This window comes from Typopeltis vanoorti, chromosome 8 (assembly GCF_054136105.1).
Source record: "Typopeltis vanoorti isolate ZY-2024b chromosome 8, IOZ_Tvanoo_1.0, whole genome shotgun sequence".
NCBI lineage: Eukaryota > Metazoa > Arthropoda > Arachnida > Uropygi > Thelyphonidae > Typopeltis > Typopeltis vanoorti.
In genome coordinates this window covers 103,842,876-103,864,701 of record NC_143556.1, presented here as the reverse complement: position 1 = coordinate 103,864,701, position 21,826 = coordinate 103,842,876, and the positions used below count along the sequence as shown (strand labels likewise).

The following is a 21,826-nucleotide window of genomic DNA, read 5'->3' as shown; positions in this document are numbered from 1 at the left end:
ACTTTCATGCCAGATCAAGTGTCATCTAGACTTAAAAGAAAAACTCAAACGACTTATCTGTAAAGAGTGCATTAGCTCAATGGTGTCTCTTCCAATTTTTATGGCTACAACAACCACTGAAAACATGCTCCATGATGAGTTGAAAGGCATGCAGACTACAAGCCTTTGGGTGTGTAGGCCTCATCGCAGATGTCTTGCCACAGTTTGTTGAGATATCTGCATACCTTGCAAGCTGACCTGCCAGCATAGATTATGTTTTGCTGTTATAACCAAAACTCTGTCTTCATGCTCTGTGGTAGAGTGAGGGCTACCCCTTAGCAAATGTCTGGACCATATTCCATTGGTTTGAAATGCTGCTCAGAGCCTGAATACAATGCAATGTGAAATTCCAAACTATCTGGCAATATCAGTAATTCTGTGGCCTTCTTCAAGTTTCCAATAATTCTTTCCCATGTGAAATCATCTAAACGATATCTTTAAGAAATTAGAAGACATCCAAAATTGAACTTCATTCCTTCATGAAAATAGCTTTCTTCAAGGCAGCCTTTTGCCTTTTATCCTATTGAGTGCTACTGCATGTCCCCTTTGTGCATGATTCGAAAATCTGAATGTTTATTTGCTTTCTACTTGAAATCGTCAATTATACAAATTGCCACAAGCTGATTCATCTGAATTTGGAGTTACAATCTTCAGAAACAGTGTTTGTCCTTAGGTTTTGGACACCAGAGTACTTGGAGTGCCTCAAAACAGTTTGCCAGCCTGGTTGGAGTTGTTAGAATTGCTCTCCAACCAACAGGTTGCAATCCTGCCATGGATGTTTATGATTGTCTTTAGACCTGATGTGGCTTGAAAAAGTTCCATGTTTGGTCTCCAGAGAAGAGTTTTTGGACTGAGTAAAAAATAAATAAAAATACAATATATATATATATATATATATATATACACACACACACACACACACACACACGATTATCTGTCTTCTATATAGATTATACTCTGTATATTCTCTTTCTCTGTTTCTCTCTCTCTCTCTCTATATATATATATGAGGGTGGTCTGAAAAGTTCTTGGCCTCGACCATAGATGGCAACACTATCAGCAAGATTTTTTTTTTTTTTTTTTTTGTAGTTGTGATGCAAAAAAACCACTCTTCACCCTCTTGCTCACAGTTTCCTTTCATAACTTCCAGGGATGGCCCCTTGTCTTCACTCCTTCCTGCTGTTCAACCAAGCGAAAGAACTCCCCAGTGTCAACCCTGTAACCACCTCTCAACAGTTTAAAAGTCTCAATCATATCACCATATCACCTCTCCTTCTTCTATCCACCAAACTCTGCAGTCCATATTCCCCCAGCTGATCCTCATAACTAAAATTGTACAGTTCTGAAACCATCTTTGTTATCCGCTTCTGTACCCTTTCCACAGTTAATTTATCCCCCTTCAAATCCTGGGGATCAAATCTGAAAACAATAGTCTAAGTGTGGTCTGATCAGAGTCTTATACAACGGAATGATAACTCTTTTATCTCTGCAGGTCAGTGTCCTTCTCGTTATTGCAGCAATCCTCTGTGTTACCTTCACCACCTTTGCAATATGTCCGTTGAATTTCAGGTTTCTATCAATCATCAACCCCAGATCTCTTGTCTCCCCCTACTTCCTCCAATAGAGTATGCAGCATCCAATCGATGTATCCCAAACCTCAAGACCTTACATTTTGCTGCATTAAACAGATACCCTATTCAAATCCTCTTGCATAACTACCACATCTGCACTATTACTAATAACCCTTCCCAGCTTCACATCATCTGCAAACAACTGAATATCCCCCTGCAATCCACTGACAATGTCATTGATATAAAGGTATAGGTCCCAGCACTGAGCCCTGTGGGACCCCACTTGTAACCCTCTGCCTCCTTGAAACTGTCCCACCATACACAACTCTCTGATACCTATCGGACAGCCAATCCTGAATCCAGTTGACCAACCTGACATCGAAATTCATGTGCTGCAACTTAAATATCAGCTTATCATGTGGCACCCTGTCAAATGCATTTGCTAAATCCAAGAAAATGGCTGTATATGCCTTTCCCTCATCTACTGCTCTTGTAACTTTATTATAAAAGGCTAGCATATTACTAAAACAAGAGCGCCCCCTCACAAATCCATATTGGCTCTCACAGATAACATTACCCTCATCTGCCCAATGTTGTATACAGTCCCTAACTAATTTCTCCAAGATCTTAACAACTACTGATGATATGTATAATCTTCGTTTGTGCTGTTTAAAGCAGGTGTTAGCAACAAACAAAGAATTCTCTGCATAAAACTCAACTAGTCTCTTCCTTGCAGTGTTACGAATACCTAAACCAAAATGATGTGTTATTCCTTGTTCCTCGGTTTTCTCCCACTTTTGCATTCCAAGCTCCGATAAGTAGCCATAAATCTCGCTTTGGTGTTGCATCTATCACTTCTTGTAACTTGTCATAAAATTCTTCTATGTTTTCTTCTGGTGCCTCTGTAAGTGGGTGCATAAAGCTGAATGATGGTCATATTCATTGGATGTCCACTCACTCTGAGAGAGAAATGATTCTGTCATTCACTGAATTATAACATAACGCATACCTAGCCATCATTTTCCTGAGTAAGAAAACTCCATTTTTATGACTTGTCTCATGTCCTGAGTAACACCATATAGTCTCCTGACTGAAAATGGCCCATTCCTATCCATCTAAGTTCACTTATTCCCAATATATCTAGCTTCTTGTGCTCCATTTCCATCTTTATTATTTCCAGTTTACCTTGGTTCATACTTCTAACATTGCAAGTTCCAATCTTGTGAAACAGGGAGCCTCTCTTTTCCAACCAGCATCATCCATGACCAAGCTTTCTTCTGGGTCTGACCTGGCCACATCATAAAAAATAGTCCTTTTTGTGGAAGCCCTCTGTTCTTCCCCCAGTTGCATGCCTTCAGGCCAGGGGTTCTTACCATCCAGCACCATATTGTACTTTCTCATTTTTAGTATGTTCATAGAATGTTCTTGGTAAGGTACAAAAGCAGTTTGCCGTTGCCTTCCTCTGGAATATTTTTTGACTTTCCAGTCTAGATACAACTCATCATACCTCGACTTAAATACATTCACTGTTCCTGAACTTGCCACACTCTCAGACAATGCATTACAATCAACTACCATTCTCCATGCAAAAATTCCACTCCTCATCCCCTTGCCTCACACCCACATCATACAGCTTCCAGGGATGGGCTCTCGTTCTTCCCATCTCCAGATAGGGAGAACGAGAGGCTAATCTGGTAATTACTCCTTATTAACTTATATGTCTCAATCATGTCTCCCCTCTTCTTTCTATCCACCAGGCTCTGTAATTTGCATTCTCTTAATCTGTCCTGATATTCCACATTCCTAAATCAGTAGAAATATGAAAAAAATAAAAATCCTTAACCCACTCAGCATAAATGTACATATAAAGGTTCACAAATAAACCATTTGGGTGGGAGTCGCATAAAAAAAATTTTTTTTTCAGAGTTGAACATCGGAAACAGATATAGACAAACATTTCGGTTGTTGCATTCCTGTTTTGCAAATATAGACAAGCTGGTACAAAAACTGCTTATATCCTGAACTGCCTTTCTTCTGTCCACTGTGCCTACCTTTGATATTATATATATATATAAAACATGGGAAAGTGCACTGACAGTCTAGAGAAGTACCTCATCACTATTAACAAGACTTTCTCCTGCAAAATCAAATCACTGAAACCAAGCTGAAACTGCAATGATCAGTGCTTCCACATAAATGCATCCTCCACCAATAACACCAACAAATTCTACGATCTCAGTGTGTCAGTGGTACACAACTACAATCCCAGAAAAATCATCAGGTGCCACTGTTTTGAACAATGAACAAAAGTAAAGATGGAATGAATTTCCCAAGCATCATTCAAGTGACCTGTGATATGATGAAAGCAGATTGCAGTGAACATTTTTAAAAGGTACCCAACCCCACCATCCGCCCAATTGTGTGTACAAGCCTGGTTTAATTTTTCGTTTGCTCAACAGGGAAAAAGGCCATGAACTAGAAGAAAATGCCAAAGTGGTTATGACTGCAAAAAAGGAAAATCAGTATGAAAATTTAGTGCTACTACTACTACTAGCCATTGTAAAGACTAGTGTAAAACCAGACACAGCATAAGAAATGTGCATGCTCCATGTGATCAACAACAACAAAACCCACAAAACCTTCCAAATCCACTTCACAAATATATTTGGTCTCAGTTCCCACATCAGTGTTCATTTCCACCTCCAGTCTGCAAGGAGGTTATCCCTATTTTTGAGTGATGTTGTAATACTACTGCCATATTTCAAAGGTAAAGAGAGAAAATAGCATGAACGTACTTAGGAGAAGGACATAGCATCTTAGATATGTTGCTCATACCAAGAGCACAAGGTCTCCATGCTATAATGTGGCCTCGGCAGCCCATTGCATACCATGACCCAGCCTCCTTCCAGGTACAGCCTGGTGGCATAGATAGCAGTGAGATTATGCAACAACTGATCAGGAATCCTCCTAAATGTATTATCATCTGGTTTGTACTCATAATACCTGGTGGCTAGCCTGCAGAACTGCTGTATCTTTGAAGATAGGGAAGGTTCAGGATCACCATAGTATTTGGAGGTATGTCCTTGAGAGTTATCTTTGATGCTGCATCAGTGAAAACTGCCCAGATACTTTTGCTGATTGTTTTAAATAGCTTAGATATGTGTTTAAGGCTTGGTGGCCACAAAGTCAAATTATAAATATGTCATCTATGTATCTACACCAAAAGTTCATCAATTTCCTGATATATTATCCTCAAGGAGTTTACAGGCTACCATGACAGTACTATATGATTAAATTTACTTCATTACTAATCTCCTATCAACAATTTTCCTTCAAATTAGCCTATTACTTGTCAGCACTACAATATTGTCATATCTAACATTTTGGTCTTCTAAGCTACTTCTAAATGAATCAATTCAAGAGGAAACGTTAGTAAAGCACCTGATTTTCTAATTAGCCTGCTCACACATTCTTGAATATTCACAATGTCAAGTTCCTTCCTAATATCTTCATTTTTAATATGATTCTACCATTGATGCCATCTGTTCACTTCTGTAATCTTTCTCAGAACTCTCACACCTGTGGTATCTAATCTTTGATTGAGCGCTTTATTTCTAACCCAATTCTCAGATCTATAAATTAAAACTGATTTGAACACCGCCTTGTTTATTGCTAGTTTAGTGTTTTGGTTAATTTCTCTCTTATTTTACATAAATTTATTCAACTGACTTCCCATAATACCAGGTTTGCTTATTCTGTTGTCTATTTCCAAATTTAATTTGCCATCGTCACTAAAAACTGTGTCTAAATAGCTGAAATGTTTTACTTTTTCCATAGAGAACAGAGAAAAGTTTTCTCTGTTCCTGCCTATTTTCATAGTTTTGATCATTTTATTACTGATTTTCATTTGTTACAATTTTCATTCAGTTTAATTAGAGAACCCTACAGACTTGCAGTGGATGGTCTTTAGGGGTACAACATCATCTGCATAAAGCAAAGAGCTAAGTTTGATATCTCTGATTCTAATATCAGGTTTAATGCCACTTTCTTCCATAATGCAATCCATATATTGTGCACCTTCGTCTTACACCTGATTTTACATCAAACCATCTTTCTGTATTTACTTCAATTCTAACTGCTGACTTACAACTTAAATATATGATATGTATTGCTCTTTATATTGTTCCATTTATTATGTATTATGTTCCATTTATCTCATATAATTGTGTGTTTTGAAAACTTTTCTCTGGAGACTTGTCATCTGCCTTTTCCAGATCTGTAAAACTTAAGTAGCAGTCATAGCTTGCCAGTCAGCAGGTGTCTGTGTCCATGATAGGTGGGGAGCTCTGGCACCAAACCAAAACCTCTTGAGCATGAATTCTTCATTGTCAAATCTTTCAGCCCCCCCCCCAACAAAATGTCAACCAAATCCTAATACTGTAGATAGCATTTGGTAACAAAAGTTATGCGATACCAGTATAAATATACCAGTGTCTCTGATTATTCATGCAACATCCTGTAGCATGGCTCATCTGGTGATATATTTGTGTAAATATCATGTCAGCAATATTCCGAGTAATTGCTGAGAGCATCATCAGTGGGTGGAATATCAATCAACTCTTGTAGAGGAGTGATATCAAATCGGGATCTCTCTGATGTTCCTAAACGAGGAGATATGTTCAGAGCTTAAAGATCAGGCAGTGACAAGTGTGAGGAGCATCCTGATATGCAGGAATGATCACTTGGTTCCAACTAGGAACATCATTACTTTTGATACACCTAAGCCGCAAACATCTATAAAACCAGGGCATCTCAATTGTCCTGTTAGATTGTACATCCCTAATCCAATAAGATGCTTTAAATTTCAGAAATACAGGAAAGCTCAAACTGCCTGTTGTGGCTCTACCACCTATGCCTGATTTTACTACCACATCAGGCAAAGGTGGTAGAGCCACAACAGGTAGTAAACTGATGTGGTAGTAAACAGCATGATAAATCTTTCTCTGCAAAGAAAGCTAAATGTGTCAACTGTCACAGAGATCATCCAGCTTACTCTCATGAATATCAGAAGCGGAAAAATACAAAAAATTAAAACAGAACAAAATATATCATACCAGGAAGCAAAAAGGAAGTTAGCCACACTACATCTGTTCTGAGATCCTCTTATGCTGAGAATGTCAGCTAAGACAATGTCAACATCATCTGAAACATGCATGTCTATTTCACCATACCTGAACTTTATGAACTCAAGTGCTTCTCTGTTGAGTGCATCAATTGCATGACCTATAGTCTCACTCTAGAAAAAACTCCAAAAATGGTTCCATTCGATGAGAATCCACATTTTCAAAAAAATTATGGCAAGGATATCACTTAAAATAAACCACCAGATATCACCAGAGAAAAAATGAATACTTTTGTATCCAATGAAAGTAAATTAAACTTGCCAACTGACCCTGCCACATCACATGTATTGAATATTTTACCAGAGGAAAAGATAGACACTGGCCATCCATACTTCCCAAAACCAACTGATAAATATAAACCTGACAAAGGTAAGCTCTCAACCTCCCAAAACTATTCTGGCAAAACCCATGAAAATTTTACATTGGAAATGCCATGGGTTTTGCCAGAATATCGATGATATCAAGATTTGGCTGTTTCTATATGCAGGAAACATATTTAAGCACCAATGAGGACCCTACAATAAGGAATTTCTCAGTAGTATGGAAGAACAGAATACAAGGTAATCCTGCTCGTGGAGTAGCAGCTACCCTGGTGGGTAATCATACTCCTTTCAGTCATGTCCAGTTTAATACTGCTCTGGAAGCAGTAGAGATTTACCTATTCCGTGGGATTCTTATTACAGTATGTGCAATTTATTTATGACCGAGTGCTGAGTTAAATGAAATCGATTTTGATAACCATATCTTGTCTTGCAACTGAATGGGTACCAATATTCTGTGGGGTAGTGCCAACAAAACTGGACAGGGTCATATCATTGAACAAATCCTTCACAATAATGACCTTACCCTTTTAAATAACAGACTTAATACTTTCTTCCATATGCTCCACTCATATTCTGCAATCAGTGAAGTCTTATAATCTGCTCCTCTTCCATTTTTCCACTGCTCACATGGGATGCTGAAGACAACATCGAAGGAAGTGATCATTTTCCTGTTATTTGCACAATCTCTTCACATGAATCATGTTCTCCATATTATTTACTAATTTATCTTTGATTGTTTATTAATACCTTGTGCACTGCTGTAACCTTTGCTGTCCTTACACCCATAAACCAATCAACCGATCTTGTTTTCGAACTGTTTCATTTTTTTTTGATAATGTTTGTATAGTTGAGTCTACACTCAACATTCTGCACTGATTATGTCTTATGATAAGGCAAAATATTTATACAATAATTTTTTACTGTGGTACACCTGTGATTTTATAATTTTCTTAATCAGTTCTCCTTCCAGATACATTGAGGCCTCTTGTTTCCAATCAGTCATCTCATACACTTTTATCATCAAAATCCCAAAGGAACTTATTGAGTCTGGCAGACCAACAAGGCATAATATGAAAGTAGCAAAAACGATATTACTACTTTTTAAGTAATCAGTCTTCTTTAAGTAATACCAATTACTGACTGAGAATACTGAGCTCAGTAGAAACCCTTGGCCCTCCCAGAAAACACATATATAATGTGTTTCCTGTCCACAAAATATCAGCACCATGGGTGGGGTAAGGAATTCTGTTTTATGGTTTTTAGTATTTATTTATTTTGTTTATTTCATATAGTCCAGAAACCCTATCTCTAGAGACATGCAACTTTTTTTTCAAGCCAATTTGAGCCTCCAATAAGTGGAGAGGTGGCTTCATACTAGATTATGGAATTCATCTTCCACCTAAAGATAACTTTATGGTAAATGAAATTCACAAGCAGTTGTGTGTTGCAGATAAGTGGTACTTATTTAAAGCATGTATTATCAAATACATGAAATGGCCAGTTTGAGGTCCAGAGGTGATATAATATGAAGGGCATTGTTGTACTTATCAAACTTTACAGCAATTTTAAAACAGATTAGAATATTAAGAATTTAAGAAAAAAACTTAAGGATATATAAAAGTGGATCATTAATCTGTAATAAAATACTGAATCACTCTTTAATTCATCATTATTTAAATGTTTAGGTATGCACATGCACACATATACACAGAAAGAGAGAGAAGGTATTAATTTCAAAATTAAAATAAAGAAGTTCTTACCTTGATGACTGTACACATCTACATGTTGTCCTATAACATTACCGGAAGTAGAAACATGTGGAAGTCCAAAGAGTGAATTGTTCTGACTATGCTGCTGAAATTGTGGAAGAGGTTGACTTGACTGATGGACAGGATAGGATCTTTGATTCACTTGTGCATAATGGCTGGATAATGCTTTTGGAGTTTGCACTCGCTGCTGTCCTTGTAACGGGCTTGTTCTTTGTGATTTATGTGAAACGTCATGAGAATAAGTAGGACTGTGTTGATTTAATGAAAGGTTGCTCTGTTTTGATGTTGAAGATGCAGGTGAAACAAGATGAGGCTGGGTTGATTGATTAGGCTGGCTAGATGATGGCGAAGTATGATATGCTTTAGATGGCGAAATATGGCTGGATGATGAAACAGCTGTCAGTACTGGACAAAACTGATCTGATGGCTTATTAGGCTGAGAAGATACTGAATTAGAAGTAAACTGATGCTGAGTCGGTACTGTGTTGTGATGACTAGAAACAGGAGATAAGGAATTTGAAAAAGAATGAATTTGGTTTGAAACAGAATCATTTTGTACAGATGATGAATGATCAGCATGAGAATGTTGAGGTAAAGGAGAAGAAACTTGCTGATTGGAAGTATTTGCAATGGAAGTTGTTACAGAAGAAACATGACTAGTAGATGGTGAACTATGCTGATTATGTAAAACCGAAGTTGAAGAATGTAACTGATTGTGTGGTGCACCATGCAAATTAGGTGAAGAATATATTTTTGCTGAAAGAGAATTATTGCTGAAGTACTGTGAACCTGATGAGTTAGATGACTGTGTTGTGGGATTTCCTCTCCATGGCCCCTGAAGCTAGAGAGAGGGGGAATGAAGAAATAAAGAAAATAAATTTAGATTTTTATTTTATGTAATTAAATACTTATCAGAATATCTGAATGATTTTTTTCAGATGCATAACATTCAACTTAATTACAATATAAGATGAACTTACTTTTTATTCAAGCTACATCTAGCTTGAATGCCTAAGTTAATATTGTATTAAAAATTAATTTCCAGCGTAATGAATTTAATTTTAAAAATCCAAGAACGATATTTGGCAAAATATATTATTGTATTCTTCAATGACTATCAAAATAGCACTTTAGAAGGGCAAATCCATATATCTATAAAACTCAATTTACTGACCATGTTGATTGTCAATCAACTTATATATCCAACTAAGCAATAATATTCTTTATAATCAAATAATGAGTTCAATATCATTTATGCACAATTTTTTTTTTTTACACACAAAACGGTATTTGGAAGAATATTTTAACTTCACAGGAAGATGCGCGCACACACCCACACAGCATTGTGAAGATAAATATTTTATGATTTATGGATCTAGTTATAAATCTGGCTTAAAAACATTGAGATAAATGTTTTATGTTTCAGTAAGGAAATAGCGTGAGTAGACATACTACTAACTATTATAATAACGAAATTGTCAATTATTCTTTATTCGTAGAATTTTCACCTGAGTATCACAGGAATCATCAGTACAGATACAAGACTAATTAAACAATAACTGTTATATTCACAAAGCGCCACCTAAGTAGCTAAAGTGAAATTTCCTAAATTTATTTAAATTATTATTTTTTATTATTTAAATTTAATTATTTAGTTATTTAATTATTAAATAATAATTATCATCATCAAATTCCTGACATGTACCCTCAAAGGGTGTACATGTAGGATATAATAGTACTACATGATAATTATTATTTAATAATTAAATTTAAATAATAAAAAAATAATAAAATAAAAAACAATTTAAATAAATTTACATCATTACTAACTTCCTATTTACAATTTTCCTCCAAATCAGTCTATTACTTGTTGAGACTCCAATATTATCATTATCAGATGTTATATTTCTATCGTCTAAGGCACATTGTACCATATCAATCCACCTGTATCTTGGTCTTCCTCTGGGTTGTTTTCCTGCCAACATGGCAGAAAACACTTGTTTTGCTAATCTTTCCTCGCCCATTCTGTTTAAGTGACCATATCACCTGAGATTAGCTTTGCTAATGCATTCCTGGATGCTGACAATATCAAGTTCTTTCCTAATATCCTCGTTTTTAATATGATAATGCCATTGATGCCAGCTGTTCATGCCCCTAATCTTTCTCAGGACTCTCATATCTGCGGTCTCTAGTCTTTGGTCAAGTGTTTTACTTCTAACCCAGCTCTCAGATCCATAAGTTAAAACTGGTTTTAAACACTGTCTTGTATACAGCTAATTTCTCTCTTATTCCATATAAATTCTTGCTTATTCCATTGCCTATTTCAGATTTAACTTGCTATCTTCACTAAACTCTTCACTCTTATTCATCATCTATATGGATCACATTATGAAAGAAAGTGACATTAAACATAATATTAGAATTGTACATATCAAACTTAACTCTGTTTTATACAGATGATGTTGTCCTAAACACATCTAGTGCAGATCTCCATGATTCTCTAACTAAATTGAATAACAGCAATAAACCAGTTTCGCATGAAAATCAGCAAAAAGACCAAAACTATGAAAATATACCATATAACAAGTAAAATCTTTCAGCTAATTAGGCACAGATTTTAGTGAAGATGGTAAGTTAAATCTGAAATAGGCAATGGAATAAGCAAAGCTGGTATGGTAGGTAGCCAGTTGAATAAATTTATATAAAAGAAGAGAGAAATTAGTCAAAATAATGAACTAGCAGTATATAAAATACTGTTCAAACCAGTTTTAAGTTAAGGATATGAGAGTTGGGTTAGAAATAAGACACTTGATCAGAGACTAGAGACCACAGATATGAGGGTTCTGAGAAAAATTATAGTAGTGAACAATTGGCATCAATGGCAGAATCATATTAAAAATGAAGATATCAGAAAGGATTGACATTATTAGCATTCAAGAACATGTAAGCAGAGTTAATCTAAGGTGGTACGGCCACATAAATAGAATGGGTGAGGAAAGGTTAGTAAAGCAGGTCGAAGGACTAAATGAAATGATTCAGTCAGAAGTGCATTAGAAGTACAAAATGTTAGATATGACAATATTAGAGTGTTGCAAGTAACAGAGGATAGTTGTAGGTAGGAGATTAATAATAATGTAAACTTAATCATGTAGTACTGTCATAGTAGCCTGACCCTTGAGGGTACATATCAGGAAATTGATGATTATTATAGTATTTTATAACTAGAATAAACACAAAAATTATTATTTAAGAATTTGTCAATATTAAGCCAATAAAATACAAATTTCGGGAATTCTTGAGAACTGCATTTCCTGTTTCTGATTCCCAAAGACGAAAAAATGTTGGGAATTTAGAATCTCCAGAACTGTCTTTATAGTATATCTAAGTACCTTTACAAAAAAAAAAGGAGCTGATGATTACAGGCATTAATCATCCGGATGCACAATGCATATAATAATTCATCCAGGTGTGGCATGAATTATATGTGCATTATGGAGTGCTAACTGAGCAAATCATTCTGTACAATTTGTTGTACAGGATGATGTATGATTATTTCCATTTTCATTATTAATATTTCACATTTTCTATGAGTTTTTTTTTTTATCCAGTAATGACTATCATGATCAGGATACTTTTTTTTTTTAATGCAATAATGAATTCCAGTATGCCAAATATTTTGCTAGAGATCACTAGACAATCCTTTTCTTGTAAAACAAGGAAAGATTAATTTTTCTTCTAAAACAAAAGGATACATTCAGAGGAATAAATGGAATTTTACTCAGTACATCTATTCTTACTGAAGAATAACATGAGATGAGAATGTCCTTGTATAGTAAAAAAAAAAAAGAAACATCTTCTCCCCTTCCCCACAAATACACCATGGAAAAAAAAAAAAAAAAAAGGAAGTGACATGGAGATCATCATTACCTGCCTGTGATCTGCAATGTGGTTATTCAACAAGCCACAACAAAAAAAAAACAATTCAATTATACAAGGGTAGAGTTAGGATAGAAGCAAACTAAATACAAACTACAGATATCCCTTGCTTAACGTGGTTTTACTTAATGCGCCGAAATTAATTGCGACAACCCCTTTATATATACGCGGCAAGTTTAATTAATGTGCCTTTAAATTTATCAAATTTCCGCCAAATACAACATCATTGCTACAAACAATGGACATGGGCATCATTGCAACTTTCAAAGCCTAGTTTCTTAAAAAGACATTCTCAAAGGCAGTAGAAACAATAACGGAAGAAAATGTGATTGCATGCCAAGAAATTTGGAAAAACATTCATGACTTGTGAGAGCAAGTGTCTTCTAGCTGCATGAGAGCTGTTTGGAAAAACCTTTTGCCAGAATGCGCTAATGACTTAGATGGTTTTTAAAATCCTGTGAACAATGTGGTTGAAGAAATTGTTGCAATTGATGAAGACCTTGGTTTTGATGCAGAAGATGTTATAGAATTATTGGATTCAAATTCTAAAGATTTCCGTGACAACGATCTTCTTGAAATTGAACAATAATGTGCATATGAAGACAACGAACAAATGGAATGTGATGAGGTTCCAAAGGAGATAATAATCGAAGAACTGGATGGAATATTTCACAGTTTAGAATCGCTTAAGCAGCAAGTAATGGATATGGATCCAGATGTTAATTGAAGAATGCTTGTCTAGAGAGTCATTTTGCGCTTGTTATCGTAGAATTAATGTATGTGGATAGGAAAAAACCAAAACTGTTCAAATGACTCTTGATAACTTTTTTGAAAAAAATTGCAGTAACTGATGTATGTACGAGCATTTATTAAACATTTACTTTGCATTCATTTTTTATCTTTCCTAAAAGAGTACCATATAAAATGAATTATTAATATAGTAATCGATCATGGACGAATTGTAATTTTTACTACTGATTATTATATTTAATTAACGCGATATACGCGGTAACATCAAGAGATTAATCAATCACATTAATCAAGGGATACCTGTAATCAGATCTCCAGAGATACTGAACAGTACCTCTAGAGTGGTCATTAAGTGTGGGGGAGGCTAATTAGGATCTATATCCACATAGGGAGAGCACCTTCATTCTATATAGGGGACAGCATGGCATGTTAAAGGTAGGTCTGGTTTTTGAAATTTGTTCATATTTTGTAATATAACAGGTCGACTGCAGAGTTGAATAAAGGGAATAGATATTCCACAATAACTCTTGGATTTTGCCAAAGCAATAGGATTCCACATTGGAATTGCAAAACAAACTCAAATAGAGAAATATGGGAAGGAGTAAGAAAAACAAGCTTGTAATAGATAAGTGGATGGTTGACTGATGGGTGTCACCGAATAACATACACAGGTCCTTGAGTCTAAGAGAAGAATAACTGACCAATGGAGCCACAAGGTTTTGTTCTTGGGCTACTGCTGTTTAACTTGTATATTAACAATACTAGGACTGGCTGGTGATAAGGCATTTCTGATAGAGAATCCTTGTAATCTGATCTAGGTAAACTAAACTGCTTCTATTGGCCTGATCGATTACAATGTTGAATGTCAGTTCAACATTGTTAAGTGCAAGGTTATAGATTTCGGAGTGAGGACATCACGAGAGTACTATATTAACGATAATTTGCTATACGAGAACCCAGGATAATAGTAGCTAAAGTTCAGGGGATCCACTGCTGAGGAGATTAAGTCATCATATTGGACAATTGAAATTGAAAAACAATAACCTAACAAGAATAAGGAGGCTATTCTTCCACTATACAAGGCATAATAAGACCACATCTTGATCAGATAATGGTCACCTGGATTCAGAGGAGCCAGCTGAAAAGATCCAGCAAAGGATAATCAAGATGATAACTGGCTTATAATTGTTCATATGAGGACAGACCAACAGAATGTGGCATAAAAAGTTAGAATAATAGAAGAGAGGAAATATGCGAAGTGTGTTTGGGGGGGGGAATCCAGAGTCATCCCTGGAACCTAAATAACAGTGCATAGTTAGGAAGCATCATGTAAGGGGTTCAGGGTCATTCATTCATTGTGTGTGTGGAGATGATTGCCCATAGGTGTTATGAATGCATCTACAATGAACGTTTTTAAAGAAAGATATGATAGATATTAATGAATTCCTTATAGGAGCCTATATAATAACAATAATAATAAAGAATTATTTAATCTTATTTTACAGAAAAATGACTGATATTTAAACATTTCCATACTAAATAGTAAAACTTACCACACTTTGTCTGCGACTTCCATCATTTACTTGTGAATTGGAAACAGACGAAATTACATGATTTGCTGACTCCCGTGGTGTGTCAGAATATCCATAAAAGTTAGTTTGTGAATTTGCTTTCTGAGAAGTAGATGAAGATTTGTGTAAAGGTAGATAAACTGCTTCTGAGGTCTTCCCAGGAGAAACTTTACGGGATGCTGAGGAATGTGCAGGTGGTGGTGTTGGTAGCGAACTAGTAGAATGTTGAATATTGACTGTATTCACTGGATATGAAAAATTTTTCATTCCATCTAAGGCTTTTGTAGGGTGAAGTCCTATATTTTGGGGAAAATATTGCTTCCACTGATCCTTGAGGGATTTTATGCTTAGTGACTGTTTGGTACGTTTTTTAGAAATGGGCAATGGAGGGGTAGATGAAGTGCCAAATTTTGCTGATAAGTCTTCTGACAATCGCTGGGCATTTTCTAGAACAGTTTTACACATAGTATTAACATTGAGTTCATCCCCTGGGTCACTTGGGCTGAAATGTGCAGTAATATTACATTCAGGTGTTAATACTGGCATGCCTTGAGGAGAGGATGAAGTCTTGTTTTTTGAACTGGACACCTTTTCATTTGTTTCTGAAGTATCAAAAGATTTTTCAAAAGCTTCCAGAAACTCATATGACTGTTGTGGGACAGTAATTTCATTTATGTTCCAGCTTGCAGTAATGGAGGATTTACCATTAGAAGGCAAAAGATTTTGAGGGATACTTTGAGGAATACTTGAAATGTTTGCAGGCAAATTTAGTTGTATGTTGTTATACTGCAGAAGTGTAGGTGGGCAGTTTGTGTTTTCATTATTAGAACTTGAACTGACTGCTGTATTCTCAATAAATAATCCTGAATCTTGACTAGATTTCTTGTTCTCTCTAGATGAAGATTTAGATAGAGCCAGATCTTTATTCTTGTGACTTTCTAAGATATTAGGGGGAAGTCTAGAACAAACAACCCTGGGTTCCTTCAGATGAATGACACCATGATCAGCTACACCAAGTGTTGTTTTTAATAATGAATTTTTACCTGAAGAGTCAACTAAACTTGCACAAATAATACGCGTTAACTCGGTTGTCAATGAATGATCTGATGATTTTTGGTTTTTTAATTTGGTTGAGCTGTTAGAAATTAATGAAGACGAAGACTGTGGTATTGTAGGATTAGCTTCTTTTAATGGAAGACTTAAATTATCTTGTACAGAAGATTTAATATCTTTGTTATCAGTGGGAGGAGGAGGAGGCATGTTCAATTCATCTGATTTGTTTTGCATTTTTACTGTTTCTTTCTCAGAAGGAACCTTGGAAATGTTTAAACTGGAAGATGAGATAGAAATATCTTTAATACTTGGAGCAGAAGACCCTACATCATCTTTCTTAAATATATCTGTGTAATCTCGTTCTTTCTTTTCAATTAACGGAAGAGTTGGTATTGAAGGCACTGAACTACAGTTAGAGGATGCAATGCTGCCATCTACCTTAGGCAATGGAAAAGGATTCACGACAGCTGGTGAAATACATGCAGCATTGTTAATTACTATTTGTCCACAAGTACCAAACTGCTTCTTTTGAACTACCATAACCTTCTTTGGTTTACTTCTGCAAATGAGGAGAAAAAAAAACAGCTTTAAGACAAAGAATTTCTTGCTTGGGTTTAATTTTCCTTGCTTTAAATCAGATAAATATGACACAGTAATTTAAAATAATGAAAGGAAAACTGAAAAATAAATATTTAAGATAAACTATAGATATGCAGTAGTGCATATCTACAGTTTTCTTTTGCAATGTCAAAAATGTTTTAACATATAACTTCTCTATAACATACAACTATTGCATACCATTTTTGTATGGTCCATAGTTTAAGGTTGATCTCAGCTACTTATTAATAACAATTTGATGTATTCTGCTGAAAGCAATATGCATTGTTTGAAGATGAATAAAAAGGATTTTTACACTTCATGTTACTTGCTAATCTGGCTCTGAGACTTATTACAGTAAAAAAAAAAAGATTTCTTTCAAAAATGACTTTTTTCCCCCAACTATCCAATGTCAACTTCTCTGCTAGAGAGATATGGAATCAATTTTGCCCCATTCTTAGAAAAAGATATTTATACTTCTACTTTTGCTTATGTCTTTCATATTATTGAACAATAAATGACCAATGCAATTAAGTGTTAATGCTGGTATCCCAATTTGTACAACATTTGGTCGAGACTTGGCAAAAAAAATCATTTTTTCTTGGTATCAAAAACTAGAACTTTACAGGTTTAAATACAAAGCTGCTAGATTAGAATTATTTTCTACAGAGCAAGAAGCTAATGTTCATGCTGTTTTGGCCAATTTGCTATCCCCAAGATATATGAAATGCCACAGACTGCAAACATTGCAAAAAATTTTCAATGGTTAGTTGAGTGTTGTAAAGATAATTTCTCCAAGAAATTTGACCACCTATTCAGATATGGAAATACAAAAATCTCAGCTCATTTTGTAGAGAAGCTTTCAGATATCAAAGGCACTCCTTCGGATGTTTTAGTTAGTCTGGATATTGTATCACTATTCGCTAACATTCCAGTCAAAGAATTACTGATATTTCTGCTAAACATCACACACACATATCTCTTCCACAAATGCCTGCAGTCTTCCTTCTTTACTGGAAAGAAAAGTTTCACCTGTAAAAATACGGTTTAGTGATGGATGCTTTACTATCTTCTCCACCTGCCAATTTATTTCTAGAGAAATTTGAGAATGAAGTCTTGGCCTAAAAACCATATGTTTAGTGGTGATATGTAGCTCTATTTATTGTATAGAAACACAAAACACACTCTTAAGGATCTCAAAGCCTTTGTATACTTCCCAAATAATCAAAACCATAAGATTAAGTTTACACTGGAGATCAAGAATATTAACAAATTACTTTTATTTGATCTCTTTATCCAAAACAAATGGCATTGGCATAGATTAGAAGTCAATTTTAACTTATAATATGAGAGCTGGGGTTAGAAATAAAACACTTGATCAAAGACTGGAGACCTCCGATATGATACTGCTACTGATGCCATTTGTTCATTCTACTGAGAAAGATCAGTAGAATGAACAAATGGCATCAGTAGCAGTATCACATTCAAAACAATGATATTAGGAAAGAACTTGGCATTGTTAGCAGAGCTAATCTCAGATGGTATGGTCACTCAAACAGAATGGGAGAGGAAAAATTAGCAAAACAAGTGTTCTCTGCTAGGTTAGCAAGAAAAAGACCCAGAGGAAGACCAGGATATAGGTGGATTGATACAGTAAAAAGTGCCTTAAAAGACAGAAATATAAGATCTGATAATGTTGGAGTTTCGACAGATAGCAGATTAATTTGGAGGAAAATTGTTGATTGGAAGTTAGCAATGGTGTAACCTTTTCATGTAGTACTATTATAATTATCCTGTACACTCCCTGAGGGTACATCAGAAATTTGATGATAATGAAACCTGAAATATGGAAAAGCAGTTGGAGTAGATGATATTTAAGCAGAAATTCTGAAATATGGCTGCATAAAAGTTTCATTACATGGCATAATTCAAAAGTCATGTTCACATGACTTAATTTCAGATAATAGGAGTAAGGATTTCATTCTGAATCCAACAATGTATTCATAGAATACATTGTTGGATTCAGAATGAAAATAAAATAAAATTGTTAATACTCCCTTCAGAATCCAACATAATCCACCATATCAAAGGCTACATTTGTAGATATTATTTAATGTAAATCTCTTAGTATAAATTATTATTCATATAATTACCTTTGAGTTTTTTTTATTTAATTATTTAATCTAGGATATGTATTAATAATGGAAAGGACTCTGTATAAAAATAACGTTCAGATTATTTTAATTATTCCTATATTGATAGTAGAAGAATTTGTGTTCATCATAATTAATTATATATTAATTGAGTTGAAAAATATCCTTTTATGTATTTAAAAATATTTTGTATGTAAAGGAATAATGTTATGTAATGCTTATATACTGCTCTAATTGTTGTCATGGAGACGGAGTTAAAAGTAGAAAATGTGAGCTTGGTGGCACGTGAGTTATGGATGTGAGATGGAATTGATATGAACTAGATGGTGAGAACAAGTTTTGGCAGGAATATGGAGTGAAAATATAAAAACGGAAAGTGAGAGTAAAAAAGAGCAGTTGGTCGTCAGTCATAGCACTAGAACTAGGAAACCAGGGACTAAGTACAATTGGTGCACTCAGCACAGTAATGGCTCTGAGAACAGTACAATAGAGATGAGAAAATAATTTATTGGCAGCACAGAGTTAAATAAGAGGCTGTAGTACAAAGAATTAAGTGCTGTAATCAGATTATGAAGGATCAAGATGTAAATTGGCATCTCAGAATATTGATATGGAATTCTGAAGTTAATGTTGTATTCCAGAGTTTTTAAGGAAGATAAATGAAAGCTGATTCTATTGTAAAGTAGTATATGAGGAATAAGTGAATTTTCTAGTGCAAGTGCATCTGCATTTGTGATGTGCTGAAGTTGAAGATTAAGTTAATTTAAAGAAGATTACTTTTGAAATGTGTAGCTCCAGTGTGATAATTATCTAAAGTTTTAAGTGTGCCTCAGTGAATAATATGTGCAAAAATTTATTCTGGTAAGAACAGTTGTACTTTATAGCATTTTAAAGTGAAGTTATAAGAAATTATCTCTTTCTGTTAAATCCTAACAATAACTGTGATGTTTATGCTGAAATTAGCCAAAGCTAGAAGATTAATAGTCTTCCCCCCTTAAAGTGATAGCTATCTCTTGACTGAGCTATGTGATTTCTGACAAAGGGATAGATAGAGAATACAATTGTTAAAATATTTGCTGTGAATTTCAGTGGTAATGAACTTTAGAACTATCTTTGCTTATTAAGGAGAAATTATAATTTGAAGCTCATATCAATTCCATCTCACATCCATAACTCACGTGCCACCAAGCTCACATTTTCTACTTTTAACTCCGTCTCCATGACAACAATTAGAGCAGTATATAAGCATAAGCATTACATAACATTATTCCTTTACATACAAAATATTTTTAAATACATAAAAGGATATTTTTCAACTCAATTAATATATAATTAATTATGATGAACACAAATTCTTCTACTATCAATATAGGAATAATTAAAATAATCTGAACCTTATTTTTATACAGAGTCCTTTCCATTATTAATACATATCCTAGATTAAATAATTAAATAAAAAAAACTCAAAGGTAATTATATGAATAATAATTTATACTAAGAGATTTACATTAAATAATATCTACAAATGTAGCCTTTGATATGGTGGATTATGTTGGATTCTGAAGGGAGTATTAACAATTTTATTTTATTTTCATTCTGAATCCAACAATGTATTCTATGAATACATTGTTGGATTCAGAATGAAATCCTTACTCCTATTATCTGAAATTAAGTCATGTGAACATGACTTTTGAATTATGCCATGTAATGAAACTTTTATGCAGCCATATTTCAGAATTTCTGCTTAAATATCATCTACTCCAACTGCTTTTCCATATTTCAGGTTTCATTATCATCAAATTTCTGATGTACCCTCAGGGAGTGTACAGGATAATTATAATAGTACTACATGAAAAGGTTACACCATTGCTAACTTCCAATCAACAATTTTCCTCCAAATTAATCTGCTATCTGTCGAAACTCCAACATTATCAGATCTTATATTTCTGTCTTTTAAGGCACTTTTTACTGTATCAATCCACCTATATCTTGGTCTTCCTCTGGGTCTTTTTCTTGCTAACCTAGCAGAGAACACTTGTTTTGCTAATTTTTCCTCTCCCATTCTGTTTGAGTGACCATACCATCTGAGATTAGCTCTGCTAACAATGCCAAGTTCTTTCCTAATATCATTGTTTTGAATGTGATACTGCTAATGTAATGTAAAATTCGGCCTATATATAAACATTACACTGCTAAAGTTAATTAATATTTGATTACACTATTTTGCATAGACTAATCTGAATATAGGGTGGAGCAGTATAATAGAAATTTCCCTATATTTAGATTAGTAATCAACATACAATTAATTAACCTTAATAAGAACAACGTTAAAACAAGATGGCGGATCAAAAGACAGGAAGGATGATCCAACAACATCTATAAAAAGGAACATAAAACTGAATTTGAGAATTACAGAGAAATTTCCCTAATGAGTATTACTGGTAAGATTTATGCAAATACAGTTGAAAAAAGATTAAGAAAAATTGTGAAGGGAAGAATGGAGAAGAATAAGCTGGGTTCAGGCCAAACAAAGGTTGTCAGTATAAGATTTTCACTTTAAGACAAACAGTTGAGAGAAGTCACTGGAATATAACAAGAATATGTATTGAAATTTTGTACATCTAGTTACAAGATGAAAACTATTCAAAACCACTAATTATGTTGTCAATGGGACATCATACATCATGCAATACATAGCCTGTATTTGAAAGCAGTTAGAATTAAAGGGATATAAAAAGATGGTTAGATGTGAAATCAGGTGAGACAAGGGTGCACATTATCTCTGCTGTTATTCATCACCTATATGGATCACATTACGAAAGTGGTATTAGGCCTGATATCAAAACTGGACGTATACAACTCAGCTCTTTATTGCAGATGA

General features: G+C 34.6%; 1 protein-coding gene across 1 annotated transcript in view; it reads right to left on the bottom strand.

The window, feature by feature from the left end:
• LOC150104247 (uncharacterized) overlaps positions 1-21,826 on the bottom strand; it is a 260,544-nt gene that overhangs the window by 23,840 nt on the left and 214,878 nt on the right. The window contains exons 13-14 of the mRNA XM_090396434.1: positions 15,125-16,754; positions 8,877-9,726 (exon numbers count right to left, since the gene is read on the bottom strand). Coding sequence (XP_090252560.1) covers positions 8,877-9,726; positions 15,125-16,754 — 2,480 coding nt within the window. The remainder of the gene's footprint in view (positions 1-8,876; positions 9,727-15,124; positions 16,755-21,826) is intronic.